This window comes from Dromaius novaehollandiae, chromosome 8 (assembly GCF_036370855.1).
Source record: "Dromaius novaehollandiae isolate bDroNov1 chromosome 8, bDroNov1.hap1, whole genome shotgun sequence".
In the NCBI taxonomy this organism is placed as follows: Eukaryota; Metazoa; Chordata; class Aves; order Casuariiformes; family Dromaiidae; genus Dromaius; species Dromaius novaehollandiae.
In genome coordinates this window covers 39026529-39047810 of record NC_088105.1, presented here as the reverse complement: position 1 = coordinate 39047810, position 21282 = coordinate 39026529, and the positions used below count along the sequence as shown (strand labels likewise).

The following is a 21282-nucleotide window of genomic DNA, read 5'->3' as shown; positions in this document are numbered from 1 at the left end:
CCTTGCTAGGGGTCTCTCGGTCTGTCGTTCTTATCACTTTGCATCTGCAAAGAAATCGCAAGCTACCCTGCACGCTCGCCGCACTGAAGCCACAAGCACTCTGTCGGGTTGTCATACCTTTTCTTCACATTAAACCTTTCTAAATCTTTTTTTCTACATTTCAAGAAAACGCAGAAAGAATATTTACTCGGCCCAAGAAGGAGCCGCACTGAAACACGTCTTTAACCAAGGTCCTTAACAAGAGGCACCTGCGATAGCACACCAGGGCAGCAAACCCTCCCCGAAGGGGCAATATTGACGTTTTGGAAGGTTTGTAAGTCAACAAACTTCAGAGCATGAACAAACCTGCAACTGACAGTGCTCAGAAACATTCCCGCTGGGCAGTTTACTCTTATCACGGTTCCTGAACCCCTTTTTGTGGCGTCGGCCACCGCTCCCGAAGACAGCGAGCCCCAGCAGCCTCAGGGGTGGTCGCTCCCCCGCAGCGGTTCCCACCTCCCTCCGTTTCCCCACCATCATTTCGGATTTGCAAACATAGTGCTGTGCTAGCAGCAAAGGACAAAATGAAATTCGAAGTCATCTGCATTACACCTATTTTCAGAGTGGACAGAGATTCAAAGCTGAAGAGCTACCTCCCCTCCTAACTGTACTCAATGGAAGAAAGCTGCAAAGCTCTGGCTTTATGGAGGACACCAAGACTCTTGTGCTTGACACCAAAGTCCCTGGGTTTCACCCCAGGCACTGGAGTCCTCACACCTGTACCTAAACGGGAGCGCTGGCTGCAGGACAGATGTGGCCCAAACCTGCCACGGCGCGGCCAGGCCCTGAGCAGGCTCCTGTCCTGTCCCATCCCGTCTCGTCCATCCCGCCTGTCCCAACATCCCGCCTCATCCCGTCCCATCTGTCCCATCCATCCTGTCCCACTTGTCCTATCCCATCCCATCTGTCCCATCCATCCCATCCCATCCTGTCTGTCCCATCCACCCTGTCCCATCCCATCCTGTCTGTCCCATCCATCCCACCCCATCTGTCCCATCTATCCTGTCCTGTTTCATCTATCCTGTCCTGTCTCATCCATCCAGTCCCATCCCATCCCATCTGTCCCATCCATCCCATCCCATCCCATCTGTCCCATCCATCCCGTCCCATCCATCCCGTCCCATCCATCCCCTCCATCCCGTGAGGAGCGCTCCCAGAACGGTGCCTCCCGGCCCAGCCCGCTGGTGTCCTCCGCTGCCCCGGCTCTGGCTCTGTCGCTACCCGTGGTGCTTTGGTTGCCAGACAGAATTTAACAGGCAGGGATGGGACTCGTTTCCCCTGGGAACATCCCAGGTCTGGAGAGGGGAGAACCTCTAACAAGCGTTTCACAAACACCCAGGCTGGGCCGATGCCCCGGGGGCGGCAGCGGGCAGGGGCTCGGGGGGCTGCGGCCGAGACACAGCCGATCCTGTGCTGCGGGACAGCCCGGCACTGCCCGGGCCCGTCTACCGCCAAGGAAAGTGCTGTCGGCTATCGACGGCACCCAGAAGCAACGAGCCCAGGTCCCGGGGGCCCTCAACGCCGCAAAGCCGACGGGAAACGCGTTCCCGCGGAACGAAGCAGCCCCGCGGCAGGGGCAGCGCGAGGTCTTCACGACAAGCAGCGAAAAACCGCGGCTTAATTATCTTCTCCGATAATTCCACGGTCTCTAATTCATTAAACGGATCCCTTATTTGTAAACAAAATCAGACCTTCAAATACGGGAAGAGAGTTGCACTTCCTGGCTAAATAGGAGGCAGACAAAGAGCCCTAATGATGCACCAAAAATGCTAACCAAAAACGTACTCTTTCAAAAGATCACCAATTTAATGCTTTTTGTATTTCATTTATCAGCCATGTAGTCATCATTCCCCTCCCTACCACCATCTGTACACACTTTCCCAATAGACCATCACAGCTGTCCCGTTTCTCACACAAACACTACCTTTTATACGCTTCCCAACTGTTTTTAATAACTGTTCTGCGCACAGCACTGTACTTCCTTTGTTTTCCTTTTTTAAAAAAAATACGAAAAAGAGATATAATCCAAACAAACAGGTCATCAGTAGAGGAAGGCAATTAAAACGGGAAACGCTCTCCCGCTCGCCGACCTGCCCCGAGGCCGCACGAGTGGTCCCGGCGCGCCCGACGGACACGGGCAAGAAGTTCCTCCAAAAAGTTGCGACGGGAAAAGGGGCTTGGGCAAAAAAAGAAAAGGCAAACGCAAGGGAGACAGTCTGCGAAATCCTTCAGCCCTTTTCCCAAGGAGATAGCGTTAATATTAAATACTGTATATGTAGCCAAAGGTTTTTGGAGGCTCCACGGGTAAAAGCGGCACCGCGGGTAGCCCCACACGAGGAGGTGTCTTCGTGCGGAAGGGCAGAAACGGGGAGGAAAGCAGGAATCGGGGCGAGGGCAGGCTTTCGGGGGGGCCTGGTGCTGCTGCTCGCACACGTGGGCCGAGACACCGCTGAGACGCCAAATCTCACGGTTTTCCACCAGAGCTTACTCCTGAAGACCTTGCAGGTGGGAAAGGACCGGTGCGTCCTCTCGATCCACGTCAAGGCTTTGCTCTGCGGCTTTGGAGCAGCAGGAGAAGCAGCGTTGGCGTCGGGAGCGCAGTTTGAGCACAGCGTTTTGCCCAGAGATCACCCTGGGGTACCGTTCGCTGTTTTAGGATAAACGCACGCCCCGAGGACGCACGTGTCCCCCAGGCAGTGCCCTGCTCCCGGCTCCCACACCTGCGGCCGCATCCAGGCTGCTCCCACCACCACTCATCCTTCCCAAAAGGAAAACGTGTCTTGACTACAAAAACATCGCTTCTGAGCTGACTGCTCCGTGCATTTTTCCACCTTGCTGCACTTTTACACAGATACTTTTATTACCATGTATTTACACAGACACTTTTTGCACAGATACTTTTATCGATAACTACAAAACCGCAGCTGGCGATGAGCAAACTCCGTGCCGATGCCGGGGCCGACCCTCCTCCCGCGGCCCTGCAAGCGCTCGCCCGGCTTTCGAATAAGCCGCTGCGAGATCTACTCTTGAGCGCAGCGACGACTAGGTCTGAGCACCGAGAGCGAATGTAAATGGGTCCGTTGGCTATTTTTAATGAAGTCCTCATGGCATCTAGAAAAGTCCTCGTCGCCGCACAATGGGAGCATTGCGGCGGCTATCTCTCCCGAAAAGGAGTTACAACAATAGCGCTGCTTTCGGGAAGCATCCCGGTACAAAGAATTCATTCTTCTAATTTACTTGAAACTACTTTGCTTTAAAAGGGAAAACAAACCCCGAATTAAATTCAAATTTTACCCGACGCTTCCAGCATCATTCAGGAATTCTGTCATTTTCTCCCACGTCAAATTAAAGCTGTGTTGGGCAAAAAGATCAGACAAAAATTTTAGAGATTCTCCTCAGGATGAAAGCTGATTGACAGTGTATTTCCCTATTAAAGTCTCCAGTAGGTGCTCATCTCGACAATAAATAGAGCAACTATCTAACTTGGCTTTTGATATCTTTTCAGGGGTTGAGCAGTCGTCTTTCAGTGCGTTGCAAGGTATTTTGCAACACATGCGCTGGCTTTAAACACGGAAATATTCCTAGGGTAATTTAAGCAGAGGCGATGTTTATTACACAGCGCGCACAGCTCATTATCCCTGCCGCACGCAGAACACCGAACCTACACACACACACACACGTACAGCGTGAATAAAGCTGTCTCAACACTCGGCTTCGCGTTTCGTCCTTCCCCCGCGCCGTCCCGCCGTCGCCGGCGCGCTGCCCAAATCGCCTGCGCCGACCCCGCGGATGCCCCGTCTGCCGCGTGCCGGGGTGAGGACCACCCCGGCCCGCTGGGACGGATGGACGTGAGGATTTCCCCACGAAACCTTGTTTGCAAATGCATTTGCAGCTAGCCCTGATGCCGGCACGCCGTGCCGCGGGAACGGGAGCTCCTGACGCCCCGCGGGCGCCCGGGGCTGAAAAGCAGGGTGACCCCCCGGGCCGTGCTTTGGACCGCAGCACGGCCGGAGGAGATGTGGGCACCACAAAGGACGGCGTGCAGGAGGCAGCGGTCTTGGATGCCGATGCCGGCAGCGTGTTATTAACACGAGGGATGGATGAAACCAAACAGGGGGAAGAATGGCAGCTACACCGCCACGGCCACGGCGAGTGGACACCATGGTGGGGTGGGAGGAGGTGCCACCACCTTCGGGGCTCATGGGCAAGGCAGCACGTGTTTGGCATCTCATGGGCCTCATGCAGCTCTGCTGGTGCGAGAGGTCCCCAGCACCAGGGCCACACGAGCTACCGCAGGAGATGGACACCGGGATGCAGCAACGGCCTCGGGTGATGGCGGCGTGCCTGTGTGCTTTCTGCTGGGGCACGCTTTGGTGACACCTTCTCCTGCACGCAAGACCCCTCGCCCTGGGATGGTTTTAAATTTTACGTCATCGAAAAATCCGCAGCGCCGCTGAAGTTTTACGGCATCACCCTGGCCAAAACCGCCCCGCGGCAGCACGGTGCCCCGGGGGCTCGGCGTGCCCGACTCGCCCGGCTGCACGCTCCCCTTCTTCGGAGACCCACCCGCGCCACGACGACCCTGTGCTTCACAACGGATCTGTCTCACCCCAAAACACGAACACGCTGAAACATCCAATCATGTTCTGGCACGCATGCAAAAAAAAGCCCATGGCAACAAAGACGACAGCTTGCCAATGGCAGCTGCTGCACGCACACACAAAATTAAACTATATTCTTCCGAAAAGGGATATTATTATGGCATTTGTTTCCCCTCACCCATCACCCTCACCCATTCCCTCACAATACACGGGGAAAATATCAACGTATATCCAACACGGGAGAGAGGGACAGAGGAGCGGACGGAGAGGCACCGCCCCGGCGAGGAGACGGGATGGAGAGCGGAGATTGCGGCAGCTCCGGCGGGCGATGGGGGCTGCAAAACGTGAGGCCTTCGCGCCGCGAGGAGCCCTGGGCAGGGCCTCAGCCCTAACGCAAATCTGCAAACGCACGTACATACGTTGAATAGCATCCGAGGATCTCGATCCTCACTTCCTTCCCCCGGCGCGGCACAGGCTGGTGCCTCCCGAGCTGTTATGTAATCCCCGAGTTATCTGCCTCCCGCTCGCGAAGATAAATGTCATATCAGACCTCTGACATCATGTATTCTCCAAGTAATTATTCCTGATACCGTAAGAGTTACACGGGGTGCACAATAAAATTAAAAAGTAGAAAGCAAGGTTAATAAGATTATCGTGTTGGTATAATAGGTAATGCATTTTGCAGTATATCCTTAAATCTGCCCTCTCAAAACATAATTAAATAACCGTGATTTATTTTTTAAAGGAATGCAGACATACAGTGCGTCCTCCTACTCCGATATGCTAATCGCTTCCAGCCCCAAAATCACACCGCTGTTCGCAGCTCTCTAACCCTCGCGTGCACGTAACGTGCTGCAGGTCCAAGTTGGGAACGACGAAGTCAAGGAAACTTTGAGACTAGCACGTCATTAAATCCATCTTGATTTCATCTTACTAATCTAACGGCACTCCTGCGTCCCGAAGCCCGTTGGGAAGAAGAAACGGCTCCCCGGGGCCCTTTGCAGGGCCGGCCGGCCAACTCGCAGGCTTGCCGTGACACCGGCTGGGCCAGCTGGAGCGGCCGGGAGGCCATCAGGGACCTGGAGAGGAGCCCGACGCCTCCCGAGCAGGAACCGCCCGCCCTCCCGGCCTCTTCCCCGCGCGGCGGCTGGACGCGGGGGCGCGGGAGGAGGATGCTCCCTCCTCCACCCTCCCGGCGCGGTCGCCGGCTCCTTCCCCGCCGTCCGGCCGGGTCCCCAGCAGCTCGCTGCCACCGCGGACCTCTGAACTGGCTTCCCGAGCGCTGGGGACACGCCGTTCCTGGACGGTCCCGTGATTCACGCGCTTTTCCTCAAACGCTGAGGTTTCTACACGCCAGCTCCCGGCCCACGCGCCGGGGCAGCCGGTTCGCCCGGGCGAAACCCGGACCCACCGCACCACCGCCGAACTGCGCCGTCGCCGCCTCCATTTTGCACGTGCACGTTAGAGCCTGGCGCACAAAATGGAGGCCCTGCGCACCGGAGGGACAACGGCTACGTGTTCGGTTCACCCAAATCCGCCGGCGTTAAAGCGGGCAGGTCCCACCTTCCCGCGGGGAACCACGGCACCGAGCCCATCCGCCCGGGGAGGGGGGGGGGAGTGCAGTACCACCGGGCAGAGACGCTGCCCAAATAGCTAAATACACCACTTTCTCCTCAAACAGAACCACCTCGCTCTTTGCGAGGGCGAGGTACGACCCGCTCAGAGGACCTGGGCACCGCCGTCACCAGCGGGCACGAAACCCTCCATGGAAGGCGAGAAGGGCCTCGCTCGGGCAACGCTCCCGCCCGCACCACCCGCACCTGCGGTCCTCTCCCATCTCTGGAAATTAAGCCATCTCCCCCAGCGCCCGCGGGTGACTGCGCGGGCCCAGCCGCTCCCTCGCCCGCAGGCACCGCGGCTCCAAAATCCTCATCTGCACGAGCAGCAAAGCTGCCCTGGAGGGCCCGGACCCGGGGCCGCGTGCCAAGGCCCCCCCCATGCACCGGGGGCTGAGCCGCGCGTGGCCACGGCGGTGCAGGTGTTGATTACTACGAAGCAAAGACAAAATGCACGAGGCAAAGGATGGCACATGAAAGGAAACACCAGGGTGGTAAAAATTAGCCGATCGCACCCAGACACCTCTCTGCCGAGACCCTCCCCGCCAGAAGGAAATAGTCAACCTTTGCTATGGGAAGCTGCGACAATTTGCCCCGAATTCACAACCGGGAACGTCCCCCAGGCACAGCCCCGGACATCCGAACCGCGGGACGCGCGGCGAAGCGGAGCCACGTGGGAAAGGGCTGAGGCACGAAGAGCAGCGGGCTGAGATTTATGTTCTGGTCGCGACGGGCTCGGCTGGAGCGTGAGCTCCGAGCGTCGAGGGGAGGAGGAGCCATGAAGACGCTCGAGGGAAGCTAAGGATGCCCTTTCCTTTACATCTGCACGGAAAGCAGCAAGCAAATGCACAATCATAGTAATAAGCAGTGGCTTTTACGAACAATTAGAATTCCTCTGCTTCTTTGAAGGGTTTGAAAAGCTGACATGATGTTTTGGGTTCTCCAGATTCAGCTTTGAGGCCTCAACCAAGAGAAACATTCAGCCCCGCTGTGTACAGCAGTGACCACAACAAAGATTGTGGTTTCTCCCACACTCGCCTTAAATAGATCTAAATTAATGCTATTCATCATTGGGTGGAAAAGAGGGGAAATATAAAAGTGCAGGCGCTCGCGGGCAAGCCAAGAGCGTTGGGTAACTTTCTCACCAACGCACGAACCTCGCGGCTCTGTCCGCGCTGACCTCCCTCCGACGGCGTCTCCCCGTCCCGCCCCGCTAATCCCGCGGCGCAAGGCAGGGGAAGAGCAGCCTCCCTCGCCTCCGCCATCACCTGGAAAGCATTCGAGGCGCATTAAATACGTCTTCACCCAGTGTTTATTTGTTGTTGTTGTTGTTGTTGTTGTTGGAGAAGGAGGAAGCTAAACCGCATGGCTGAACCGCTGCCAGGGCTCCGCGATGGAGCAGACAGCCCCCGCTCCGCGCCAGCCCGGAGGAGCCTTGCCGCGGATCCTCGCCGGCTCGGCCACGACAGCAAGGCAGAGCAGTCGTCCCGGCCTGGATCCCGCGTCCGCCCGGCTCCCGCGCGGAGCGCCCGGCCCCGCTTCCCCGCAGAGACGGCCGGGAGACGGTGATATCTCCCCGCACCACGCAGGGCGGGCGAACTCCGGTGCCACCGCGTGCACACGGGCGATAGCGGGGACATCAAACGAGGGGTGTCGAGGAGCTCTAACGCTGGTCTCCCAAAGCCAGTCCTAGCTGTAATGTAAACGTAGGCTTCCAGCGCCGACTTTTTACGGGAACCTTTTACAAGCCCGAAGTAAAGCACAGCCGGCCTTCTCCTGGTGTTCCTCGAGGGCAGAAATACCACGAGATGACCTCACTGCACTTTTTTTTTTTTTTTTTTTAACTATAAATGTGTCACAATGGCAAAAATTAATGGGGAAAAGAACCTGTGAAACCCCAAACTTTAAAATCTTATTTGAACACTGAACTTTTCTAGCCCCCCTGGATGCACGTAAGGAGGCCTGTATGCAGAGAGCACGGAAAATACCTCCTGCAAAGCTGCCTGAATGTTTTTTGGTGGGAGTAGAGGAAATCTGCACGTTCTGCAGAAACGCATGGGGACTACTAACATCCCCGCTCACAACCAAAACTTTAAAGACCATTTTCCACGCATGCCGTAAGAGCTAAGTGTTGGAAGCAGGTTTTCAAAAGCTTTATATAAGGAGGAAATGTCATGGCTGCTTTAAAAGTCTTCAGATGTGTGTAAAAATGACATACGCATTACATATTATCTCCCCAGAACAAACACCATTTGAAATGTGCCCCTTTTTAACTACCATCGTGAGCTGTCTAAAGAGCATTTTGGTTGAAACTTGGGAGGAAAGGGAAAAAAAAACCTACTGATCTTACACCTGCTCTTTAGCAGTGGGAAGTGGGTTCTCAATCTGTTAACATGACCATCTGGCCAATCTGCATATCACGGCTATCTGGATCGCTGTACGGAGGAATGACAATACCGCAGCCAAAACAAAAGTAAAACGCATCAAAAACTAACAGGAGCGCAGCTCTTTTGATTTAAATTAAATAATAAATGCGGTATCACAGCAAAGCAAGAAAGCCATCTAAATAATTAAAAATGAGCCTTCGCCACCGCACGATTAAGTAAACAATACGGTATGTGTTCGGCGGTGGCCGGCAATAGTTTCCGCGGGCAAACGCTGCCCTTCTGCAGAGCAGCTCCCGGGAGCCGGAGAGGCTGCGACAGCGCTTGCCGCGACGCACCGGATCGCTCGAGCCCCTTTCGCCTCGCCGCGACGCCCGCACCGGCTGCAGCTATTAACGGGATTACTGCGGCTACAATCAATAACAACCGCGCTAAAAGATTACGGTGCAAAGTGCGACGCACCCGTCCGACTCGGGCTCAATGACACCTACGCGGACACGCCGGACCGTCTGCAAGCCTTTTCCCTGCGACCCAAGCTCCGCGTTATTTCAACCGATACCTCTTTGCGGTAGTCCCGGCATAAATATTTTAAATCCACCAATCGGAGCATAAAATGGGTCTAGCTTAAAGTTCAAGGTCAAGCGTTATCTGCTATTACCTAGTCAATCAGCCACAGAGCACGTTTAAATGCTAAGTAAATTTTCGCAGCCACAGAAATACGGCCGACTTCTTGCATGCACTTCGGCTTCTGCTCTAAATATTGACAGATTCCCCAAAATGAGCTCGCTTAAATAAAAAGCCGCCCCCCGATTTTACTTAAATGTAGTATTTTTAAATGTCCTTCTGAAAGATTAAAAGATTTCGTGCCACAAATATCCCCCCGGCTTAATTCTCGCCCAAGGCGCATGACGAGGTCTGCCCAAAACGCAGGCGTCGCGGCACGGCGCTGGGGCCCGCGCTCCCGCCCCGTCCACCCAAGGAGCCGCTGAAAACGGTGACCTCTCACAAAATTTAACTACTTCAGTCGGGGATCTTTTCTACAATCTGATCACATTAGCGGAGGGAACTCCAAAGCAGTAAAAAACTCCAGAAAGTTCTCGGTTGAGTGCCTACTAATGAACAAAGGTTAACTTTATCTGAAAGGTCAAATGCCTGGTGGCTAAGGTTGTGACCTTAACAACTTAAATTGTGACCTTGCCACGTGCCTGGTATATTGTAGATTCTGATACAGATCATCTGGTAAAGGACCGGTCATAAATTAGCTTTACTGTTAGCCTCCCACAAAGAAAACGGTTCGCCACAATGGTTTCCAAGTTGTCATCCGATACGAGCGCGGAATAAGGGAAAACTAAAAAGCAAACCCGAGTTCAGGGGACGAAAATGCTGCCTGCTTTGAGTTAAGCAGATTATAAACTGCAAATTGAGAGTAATACTCTGCATTTCAATACATTTTTCGGTCAACCTCTAATTCACAAAACACCGATGTTCTTTTCTTTTTTTTTTTTTTTTTTTTTTTTTAAAGAGACAAAAAGCAAAAATGACATGTACTTGGTGCATTTGCATATTTTTGTTTTCTTTTTGTAGCCGGCTCTTAAAGAGAATAATGGGTTTCGGTAGCTGTGCGAGGAGCACTGTCTCCGTCGGCGCACATGTGCTCGTTTACAGACGATGGTGCCTGCTGACGAAGAAGCGCGGACTCAAAGCAGCAATCACCGCGCGCGTTTAGGGGAAGGAGCCTCTCGCCGAGGACGGCAACTCGAGCACGGCGTCTTGGGAGAGATCTGCTCCCCCCCAAAGAAGAGAAGAAGAAGAAGAGCGAAAAAAAGGAAAAAGAGAGGGAAGCGAGCCCCGCGGGTGAAAAGGTCACCATGGTTTTGGCACGTCGCTGGGAGCACGTTTCGGAGTCTGTGCCTCCTGCCAGCACTGGCAACTTCTCAAAACTTTTAAGGAGGTAAAAACATTGTTTAGTGTTTACACATCTCCCGCGCTCCGGCAGATGCTCGCGGGCCGCCTCTCCGCGAGCCCAGCGGCCACCGCGCGCCCCGACCCGCCGGCAAAGGGCCCGAACATCTCCCGTCGGCCGGGGCCGCCGGCGACTTGGCCACCGTTCGGGTGGGAAAACGCAAAAAGGGAGGGAGAAAAATTAAAAAAAAGGGTGGCCTGCGCCCCGCGCAGCTCCCCAAAAAGAGCCGCCGGGAAGCTCGCGGCGGAGGCTCCCGGGTGCCCCAGCGCGCCGACAAGACGCCGCGTCCCTCATCGCGCCGTCCGGCTTTTACGACGCCTCTTGGTCGACGGCACAGCGGGAGGGACCGGCCCCCTTGCAGCGCTTTCGCACCCGGGTTTGCTCTTCCCTCTCGGCCCGACGCTGCCGCGACTCCGCGCGCGGACCACGACGCGGCCATGGGTCTCCATTAACCCGTTTTGCACGTTGCAGGAGCCCGCTTTGCATTTGGAAACGCAGCGCGGGCTAGCGTCTATCAGCGCGGCACTATATATAAATCCGAATAATAAAACCCCGCGTGCCGGGCAGCAAAGTGCTTTTGCACAACGTGAGCAACCCCGCTGCCTCCCGCGGCGGAGGAAACCGAGGCGGCGGACGGGGACGAGCGCGCCGGGGCCGGGCAGCGAGCAGGGGCCGTCCCGGTCCCCGTCGCGTAGCCGTAAATCGGCAATCCTCGCTCCGCCGTACCACGTCATAAATCGCAGAGCAAATAAATCACTTTCCACAATATTTGCCTACATTCCCTCCGCCAGAAATGTGCAGTGTGATTTACCACATCACACCCAATTGCAAAGTAAATTTCCCAGCTTATCTGTGCAAAATACCACAGCGATATCCAAAAGTCCTCTCTAAACACAGACTGTATCAATAAAACGACGGCGGTGACACCGCGTATCACAATAAACACGCGACGGATTTAGTGCGGGAAACTTTGCGGGAGCCGGCGCTGCCGCGGCCCCCCCGGACAGCCGGGCCCCCCCGAGCCGCGACTCCCGTCTCCCCTTCGCTTCTCCTCCCCTCACCTCGCCCAACCCCTTAAGTCCCAAGCCCGACATCCAGGAGACCTGCGTGTGCGTATATACGAAAACTTGGGCCCGACAGCTCTCACACACGCGTTTCTCCTGCAGCACGACCCTTCGAAAGAAGCACGACGGCGTATTATTTTATCCACCCCCCGATCAGGTATCCTCTGCACACAGGACCATCCACGGGCAGCGTGTGCTTTGCGCTGCCGTCAGAGATCCCAGGATTTCCAATTTCATCACATAAAAAAATAACATTTTACCCCCCCCCCCCAATAAGCACAATATTATCAAACAAGGAATTTGCTTTCAGAACCGTCTGGATTCTGCGTGTGTAAATTGGGGCGTTTAGGGGTCTCCTTAAATACTGTTCCCTCTATTTCCTCAATATGATTACACCAATATGCCTTTTTGCGACTTTTCGTACTCGGCTGCGATGTTTCCCTATGGGAGGGAGCGTTTTCCCTTCTCTCGGGGCCCAATCCTGCAAGCTTCGCGCTCCCACGGACACGGGCGAGAAGGGAGGATATCTGGTGTTGCTACACTCAGGCCTTAAAGCCTGGGCATGCCTAGCTCCCTCGGACTGCTTTGTGCATGATGGACACAAAGTCTATTTAAAAATATATATATATGTATATATATTTACTTATGTGTGTGTATATATATATAATGTGTGTATATATATATATAATGTGTGTATATATATAGAGAGAAGTATATATACACATAAAAGGAAGCCTCACTGTGCTAAGGCTTGGATACCTCCCATGAAAATATTAAGGTGACACCTATGCAGGATGCACAAAACCCCGAATTGCCTGTAACCCTGGGGAGAAAAATCGGCTTTTAAAGCAGCGGGGCACGCGCGCCCTCCCGGCTCCGAACGCGGCCTCGGCCCGGCAGCGAGAGCACCGAGCCCGGAGACAAACGGAAAGGTGGAGAACGTGGGAGAAATCCACTTACCTGCTGCGTGCACAAAGTATGCCAAATATAAATCGAGTTCCTTAACAGAAACTCCTATATGGTGCGGCTGTACGCACAGCCCGGGGTTAGAGCACTGTGGGGACTTTACAAGGCGCTCGCCATCAGTACTTTCGAGCGGAATACCTTTAAATAAAATCACCATAACAAGGTCCAACCTCCAGACCTTATCTGCCTGGCGAAGGCAGTCAATTCTTCTCATCTTGCCCTTCTGGTCTGGATTGGAAAGAACGCAACACGGAGGCTTTTTTCCTGTGACTGTGAGAACAAAATCCTCCCGAAACTCAGGCCTGATATCTTTCCGCAGCTTGGCCAGAAGTCTGGATGCCCATTTTTGCTTTACCTCGGGTTTTTCACTTAGCAGTTCGTCCTTCACGGCTCTCTCTTCCTCTTTTGACATGCGTTTTTCATGTTTTTTGAAGTATTTTCTTTTTCGGGCTTGCAAGTTGAACCATGTGTACGCAAACGCTCGGACGTGAGGCAGAAGTGCTTCGATGAAGGGATGAAATTCATCCTGAAAAAAGTCACAGAGAACGGTCCATGTCACGGAAAGCAGATACAAAGGACGGCGCCGAAAGCGGGGCACCGGGCCCGGCACCGTCCCCGCCGCGCGCCCCCGCCACCGTCCGACGCGGGAAACGGGGACGTGTGCCACCGCGGGGCCCCTGGGCAAAACTTATGATTTCTTTAAAAAAGCAAAAGCCCCGCCGGGGAAGGGGCGAGAGGCTGAAAAGCGGCGGCAAAGCGCGGTGCCAGAGCGGCGTGGAGGGAGCATGTCCCGCCGCCCGGCCCGCCGCTCGCCTGCGCCCGCCAATTTGGCAAATCCCGAACTTCTGCATGCCAATCGGTGCTTGCAGGGGAAGCCTAAAGTGTAGGAAAACTTTCCCTAAGATACATTTGGAAACAGCAACGCGCGGTATAGTAAGACGCCGGCGCGGTGGGAGATGCTCCGCGTCGCGGAGGGCGAAGGAGGGCGAGAGCCGCGCGGCCGCTCTGCCCGTTTCTCCGGGCCGCCCGGCGGCAGCCAGGGCGAAAACCCGCGGAAAACGCAAATCTCGCAAGTTTAATTAAAAAAAAACAAAGTTTGGTTTATATTTAGTTAAATAAAAAAAAAAAAATCGGATATTACAAACTGCGATTTCACAAGACACATTGAGGGACTTTCTGCAAAATAGCAGGAGGGAGGAAAACTGGGAAAGGCGGTAACGGCAGATTTCAGCCCACCTCGTGCCAACGTGCGAGAAATAATTTTTTTCCCCCACGTCGTGTCACATCTTTGTGTATCTAAACAGCGAGGCCGCCCCGACAAAGTTAGTTTTGCCACGTGAGGACATTGCTTGCTTTGTCTGGCGACGCGCTTCGAGCTCGCCCCTCTTCCTCGAGACAAAAATAACCGCGCTTAAGCCGACTCCGGCACGAAAAACCCCGCGCGGGGACACCCCTCCTCGGGAAAAAACACGGATGTGTCGGCGGGAAGGGCTGCGGGAACCGGCCGGGGAGGGCAGAGCGTGCCGCGGCTCTCCGGGGCCGGCCGGGCTGGTTTTCTCGGGCAAAACGAACGCCGGCGGCGCGGGCATCCCGCGGCCTGGTGCCCCCCGCCGCCGGATCGGGCCCGCGGGGGACCACGGCGGCCCGGCACGTCGCACCGGGGCTTCACGTTAACTAACTTCTCCTCTTTGTGTTGCCCCTTGGAGGACGGCTCCTGCCACCAGCATTTCAGCTCCGCGCAAATGCCGCTGCGAAAACACGGGCCTGCTGCCCTCTCGGCAGCTTGCCTCAAATTTTATTTTCCGTTCCAAAAATCAGGAAAAATTGGGAGATCGATAACTGAAGCGTCTACCGGCAAAACCCTGTGCTAATTGGAGACCTTACACTGACTTCCCCAAAGGCTCAATCTCACTTATTCTGAGTGTCTCCTAAAACATAAATACTTAAATTTATAGCTAATATTATACCGTGCATTTTTATTTTAAACACCGATTGTTAGAAACTACCAAAAATAACCTATTTTATGCCACCGGAGCACAACAGAGCGGCAGTAACCTAAAGTCTGAATGATTATTAAAATATAAACACGTAAAATAAATCACTCCAGTGATTGACACATTCCTTTTTTTTTCCCCCTCCTCTACTGGAAAAGATCATAGTTTCAAATTTCAGTAAAGTTAAAAAAAAAAAAAAAAAAAAAAAAAAAAAAAAGATCGCTGCGAGTTTTCGGCCGGCAGTGGAGCAGCGAGGGAGGCAGAGGCAGAGCCCGGGCAGCTGCTCGCGAACGCGGAAAACAGCCTTCGCGGGGAAGGGAAAAAAAAAAAAGGTAACAACTACAGGTCCCTACAAGCTATTAAAAATTCTAAAAACACACTTCGGCTCCCTGGTGCCCTTCTCCCCTTCGCCACTCGCAAAGAGCCGAGCAGAGAAAAGGCCTTTTGTGGAGGCGAAGTTTCTCGGCCGAGGCGCGGGCGCCGCGCAGCCCCACGCCGAAACGGGGCCGCCGCGGCCCCCCGGGTCCCCCCCGACCCCGGGGCTCCCCCCTGTCCCGGGCCTGGCTGGAGGCTCCCCAAAACGCAGCTGCTTGAACCTGCGCTGCAGCTGGTTGCTGCGGCGTGAACCTGAGCGAGGAGGTAACAGCAACGTTCCCCCCCCCGAAACCTTTAAAAGCCCTCGGAAAAAAAAAAGGGGGGCTCTTGGGTGCAGACCGGGCTGCAGTTTTAAGGGTTGCACGTCTGAGGTAAATTAAAAGCACTAGTAGTCGCCCCAAGAGGCGTGCGGTACAGACTGCACCCCGCCGCGTCCCTGCAAAGCGGTTAACGACTCGCGCACGGCCCAACTTTCCGCCGTCTCCGCAGACACGTTCCTCCCCAGAGCCGCCCGGCTTAAATCTCGGCGTCGAGATACGAGCAAAGTCGGAGCGGGGGTAAAAGCACCCTGCACCGAGCAACCAGACCGGGCTGGGGAGCGGTGGGGGGGGGGAGCAGCTCCTGCACAATGCAATTATTTATTTCAGTGTTATTATAGCAAAAAAAAAAAAACAAAAAAAAAAGTTTGGAAGTGTGTCAGTGCGAGCGTGCTAGCAGATGTGTGGGCCGGTCCGCAGCCGCGCAGCGAAACGCGAGGGTTTTAAGGAACTTGGGGAAAAGAAGATGGTCTCCGCCTTTCCCCAAGTTGGGGTTGGAGGAAACTTTCGGCGCGTTCAATACCGACGTTTACTTTCACCCCTGAGCGTTTCACGGGGAACCTAAAAATAAAAGGCGCCAAAAAACTGCTAAAGTGAGCATAAAAAGTAAGTTTTTATTGCGAGACTCTCCAAAGTTGGAGGATACGGCTCTTCGAAGAGGAGCCTGCTCCTCAGCAGCACCGAAAACTTGGGCTGCAAGATTACGTAGAGTCATACTTAAATTCCCACATGCTCCTCCAAAATTTGCAAAAAACTAGGAGCAAAGAGCCCTAAAACGCAGCTCACGGCTTCTGGAAATAATGTAGCACTTTAGAGGAGTCTTTTGAAACAATATATTTGCGCTGATCTTTTTGAAATCGAGCCAGCCCCAGCGACCCTTGTTAATATTTTTACAATCCGTTTGCTTGTAAATCTATTAGGAGATGTGCCTGCGTTCCCGAAGGGTCCCCGAGCCCCGCAGCGGATCCCAGCGCGGAGCGGGCTGGACGTTTTCCTGGCGGACGGTGCCCAAGGGCCACGCCGCTCCGGCTGCGGCGCGTGCAGAAGCGCGCTCGGAACCGAGATTTCGGCTGGTTTCCCTTCCTCGCCCGCTCTCCGCAGCCTCCCCTCCGAATCGGAACCAAACTTTAAAAAAAAAAACCACCACCTTTGTCCCAAAACTTGCACCGGCAGCAGCGCCGATAACGCCCGCGATGGGAAGCGCCGGCCGCCGCGGCCCCTGCGCACTTCGGCCGCGGGCGCGCAGCCTGCCCCAGGCCTCCGGCCCGCCGCTGCCTCCCCGGGGCGGCCCGTCTGCGCGGCCGCCCGCCGCTACGCGCTTTTTACGCGGGGGGGGCGCGGGGGGGGCCCTGCGCGGCGGCGGGGGTCTCCCGGCGGCCCGGCCGGGTCCCGCGGGCGGCTGCGCGGCTGCGGGCGGAGGCGCCGCGCGGGCTTCTCCCGCGCAAAACGGGGGGGGGAAATAAATAATAATAATAATAGTAATAGTAATAATAACCGGGATAACAGCAGGCAGCGAAGCCCGGGAGCGCCGAGGCGCCGCGCCGCAGGAAGCGCCTGGGGTTTGCGCCCGCCGCAAGTGTTTCCTACCGCAACCCGCGGATCCTGCTCGCCGGCGGCGCGGCCCGCAGCCCCGCGCAGCGCAGGGCAGGGCAGGGCAGGGCAGGGCAGGGCGCTCCGCGGGGGCGCACGGACAGCGCAGGGGCCGCGGGGCTGGTTGCAGCGGGGGGGGGGGGGGGGGGGGCGGAAAAGTTGCGCCTCGTCCCGCGCGCGGCACCGCGGGGAGCAGCAACTTTGCCGGGGGGGCGGCGGCGGCTGCGCGGGCGCGGCGGGGCAGGGCGCAGGCTGCGCGGGCCCGGGCTGCAGGCGCGGCCGCGGCGCCCTGCAAAGGCGCAGCGCGGGGGCTGCGCGGCGACAGCGGCTCCGCGCCCTCGGGCCGCGCTCGGAAACAAAAGTGCGGAGTTTTTTTGGTTTTTTGGGGTTTTTTTTTTGGGGGGGGGGGGTCCGCACTCCGCGCCCCCCCCCCCCCCGGGGGAACCGCGGCGGCGCTGCTGCGGCCCCTGCGCGGCTCGGCGCGGCGGCGGCATCGATCGCGGATGACCAAGCATGTCGCGGGCGCGGGGCACGTGCGGGCGGCTCCGCGCCCCAACCGAGCCCCCCCCCCCCCGCGATTAATTAAGCCATTAATAAGTGGGCGCCATTAGCCATGTGCCTGCGCAAATGGCGGGGGGGGGGGGGGGAGAACCGCGACCGCGCGCGCGGAACAAAGTTAGTTTGGGCGAGCCGCGGGGCCCCCCCGCAACCCCCCCCCCCCCCCGCGCAGCCTGCGCCCGCGCGGCCGCCCCGCGCAGTGCTTACCTGGGTGAGACAGAGCGGAGAATACATGACTGCGGTGGGGGTTTTTGTGGTTTGGAGGTGTGTGTGTGTGTGTGTGTGTGTGCGAGAGAGAGAGAGGGAGAGAGAGGGGGAGAGAGGGAGAGGGAGAGAGAGAGGGAGGGAAAAAAAAGAGAGAGAGAGAGAGAGGAGAGAGAGAGGGGGGAGAACCGAGCCTGCTTCTTGCTTTCACATTTCCAACTCTGCTAAACTGCAGCCGGCGCCGCGCCGCTCCATGGGCTGAACTTTAACCCCGCCTCGGCCGGCCCGCACTACGCGCGGGCGTTAAAGGCGTAGCGCACGCGCCGCTCCGCGCCGCTCCGCGCCCGCCCGCTCCGCTCCGCGCCCGCCCGCGGGGGCGGGGAGGGGCGGGCAGCGCCGCCGCCTCCCTCCCTCCCTCCCTCCGCCCCGGCCGCCGCGCAGCGCCGCGACTTGGGGTGGTGGTTTATTTTTTATTTTTTTTTTTCCTTTTTCCACCTTTTTTTTTTTTTTTCTCGGCCCCCCCCCCCCCCCCGGGTGGCCCCGGCATCGCCCGCCCGGGGGGAGGGGGGAGAAAGGCGCTCGCAACTTTGGCCGCCGCGCTCGCACTTGGCGCCCGGTTCTGGGTTTGAATAAAGCGCTTTCGGCTCGGGGGGCTTAAAAAAACACCCCCCCCCCCGCACAGATTCACCCGCGCCGCGCGTCTCCCCGAGTAATAAATCGCTGCTGCAAAGCGCAGCCCCCAAACCCCGGCCGAGCCCCGGCGCCGCTGCGGCTGCCAACGCGCTGCCCGGCAGCGGCGGGTGCGGGTGCGGGTCCGGGGGCGGGTGCGGGTGCGGGCACCGGCCGGGCAGCTCCGCGGGCTGAACCGGGGGTTTCTGCGCGGCCGCGGCGGCCCGGGGGGGCGGAAAGGCGGCGGCGGGGAAAGTAACAACGTTTCCGACTCTCGCTGCAGCTGGAGACGTTGTAGCCGCTGCCTCGACGCCCGCCCGACGGCCAGCACGGCCCCCCCGGGGCGCACGGAGCCTGCGGCGCTGCGCGGCCGCGCTGCCCTCGGCGGCAGCTCCGGGCCGCCGAAACACAAAAAAACCCGGGCAAACTGCCGCGGCCCCCCGGCATCCCGCGCAACTTTCGGCGCCCCGGCGGGGCGGCTCTCCGCGCCCTCCAGGCAGCGCGCGGCGGCTGCGCGGCCCCGGGGCGACGGCGATGGGCGCGGGGCGGGCGCGGGGGTCGGGCCCGGCCGCGGCGCCGCTGCCCCACGGCTGCGCGGGACGGTGCGGGGCCGGCGGCGCTTGGAGAAAGGGGAGCGGGGAAGGAGGGAAGGAGGGAAGCGGCTCTGCCCGTCCCCGGCGCTGCATTTCCAGCGCTTTACTGGCAGAAACTTTTTCCTGCGAAACCCGCGCAGCTGCATCAGCTGCGTCGGGGGGGCGGGGGGGGGGGGCCGTGCGCGCCGCTCTCCGCACCTCCGGCCCGGCCTCCGCGGCCGCGCACCGGGGGGTCCCGCGCCCCGTTCCCACGCGCGGCCGCCGGGGGGGGGGGGGGGGCGCTGCGGCTGCGCCCAGCGCACAAGTTACTGTTTTTTTTTTTTTCCCCTGCAGCCGCCGCGCCGGGCCCCGCACTTTCCCTTTTCTGCCCTTTTTTTCCCCTTTCTTTTTTTTCCCCTTTCTTTTTTTTCCTTTTCTTTTTTTTTCTTTTTCTCTCTTTTTTTTTTTTTTTTGGCTGGCTGGTTGCTCGCTCGCCTTTTTGGGTGCTAAATCCGGAAGTTTTGCGCCGCAGCCGCCCCGCGCCCGGCCGGGCGCCGCGAAGTTTGGCCGACAAAATTGGGGAGGAAAAGGCAAAAAAAAAAAATCAAAAAAAAAAAAAGAAAAAAGCGGCTCCCCCCCCCCCCCCCCCCGCGCCGCCCCCGCGCCCGGGTGAGTTCGAACGCTGCAACACCCAGCGCGGCCCCTCATTGGCCGCCGCGCGGCGACGTCACAAAGGGCGGCTGCAGCGATAGGCGCGCGCCGCTGCCAATCGCGGCGGCGGCCGCTTCCCTTTGTGCGGGCGCGGGCGCGCGCGGCCCCGGCACGTCCGGGCGCTGCTGCCGGCGCTGCTGCTCTTTGGACGCGAGCGAGCGCCGGGCGGGGGAAGTCTGTCCCGCTCAGCGGTTTTCTCCAATCCCGGGGAAAAAAAAAAGGAAAAAAAACAAAAAAAAGGAAACTCCGGCGCACAAAACCCACCCACGCTGCTGCTCTCTGCTCCGCGCACAGCCAGGCGCATTCCGCCAGGCGCCGTTTGCACAATAGCTGCGGGCGGGTCGCGCTGGGCAGCGACACGCGTGTTCGTGGAGGCAGGGGAATACACAGAAAAAAGGGAAAACCCTGCGGCTGCAGCCCGCACCCCAGCGCGGGAGAAACTTCGCGGGGGGGAGAAACTTCGCGGGGCGGAGACGGTTGGCTTCGTCTGCTGGCACTTTTTTTTTTTTTTTTTTTTTGCAATATTTTTTATAGCTAAAATAAACTCGCAGCCGTTGGGAACCCGGAAGGGAACGGGAGCCGCAGCCAATTGCAGGCGCCCGGTTGGGTGGGTGTTTTATTTTTTTGGTAGCTCCCAAACCGCAGGGATTTCGCGGCGGCTCTGCCGCGCGTTTGAGGGCGGGGCGGGGGCGCGGATCCCCCTCCCCGGCGCTGCCCGGCGCGCTCAGGGCTGCGTGAGACTTTGCCGAAGTTGCAGTCGATTCGGCAGGCTCCTTCCTCCTCCTCCTCCTCCCCCCCCCCCCCCCCCGGCCCCTCGCTGCTCTCCGCAAGCGCCGCGGTTTGCATGGGAGCCGCGCACCGGCGGCGCTGCCGGGCCCCCCCGGAGCCCCCGCCCCCTCCCAGCCCCGCCGCCGCGGGGGGGCCCCGCCGCTGCCAGCTCCTGTGCGGGCACGGCCCCCCCCCGCATGGGAACCCCCCTGCACGGGAACCCCCCCCCCGGGACCCCCTCCCCCGCATGGGCACAGCCCCCCCAACATGGGCACCCCCCTGCATGGGAACCCCCCCCGCATGGGCACCCCCCTCTCATGGGCAACCCCCCCCGCATGAGCAACCCCCCCCCCCCCGCATAGACAACCCCCCTGCATGGGCACCCCCCTCTCATGGGCACCCTGTCCTGCATGGGCAACACCCTCCTGCATGGGCAACCCCCCCGCATGGGAACCCCCCTGCATGGGCACCCCCCCGGCATGAGCACCCTCTCCTGCACGGGCAACCCCCCCCCAGGGCACCCCCCCCGCATGGGCAATGCCCCCCTGCATGGGCATCCCCCCCCCCCATGGGCACCCTCTCCTGCATGGGCAACCCCCCCCCAGGGCACCCCCCCTGCATGGGCAGACTCCTCCCCCCACATAAGCACCCCCCCCGCATGGGCAAATCCCCCCCCCCAGCAACCCCCAGTCTTGCACCAGCAGCCCCCCCGCCTTGCACGGGCAGACCTCTGACACGAGCCGACCCCCTCCCTTGCATGGGCACAACCCTCTCCTGCACCAGCAGACCTGTGCGGCACCAGCAGCCCCCCCTTGCACAAGCAGCCCCCCCTTGCACGAACAGCCCCCCCCCTTGCACAAGCAACCCACGTCGCTCCCCCTTGCCCTAGCA

At 58.2% G+C, this 21282-nt stretch overlaps 1 protein-coding gene across 10 annotated transcripts in view; it reads right to left on the bottom strand.

Annotated features, from left to right (window-relative positions):
* The window catches only part of NFIA (nuclear factor I A), a 347808-nt gene that overhangs the window by 224674 nt on the left and 101852 nt on the right, over positions 1-21282 (bottom strand). For 5 of the 10 annotated variants that reach the window (XM_064516274.1, XM_064516278.1, XM_064516273.1 and 2 more), the window contains exon 2: positions 12628-13159. In XM_064516274.1, coding sequence (XP_064372344.1) covers positions 12628-13159 — 532 coding nt within the window. Of the gene's footprint in view, positions 1-12627; positions 13160-17674; positions 18075-21282 lie in introns of those variants that run through there. The other 5 variants (XM_064516277.1, XM_064516280.1, XM_064516279.1 and 2 more) reach the window with 3 other exon arrangements.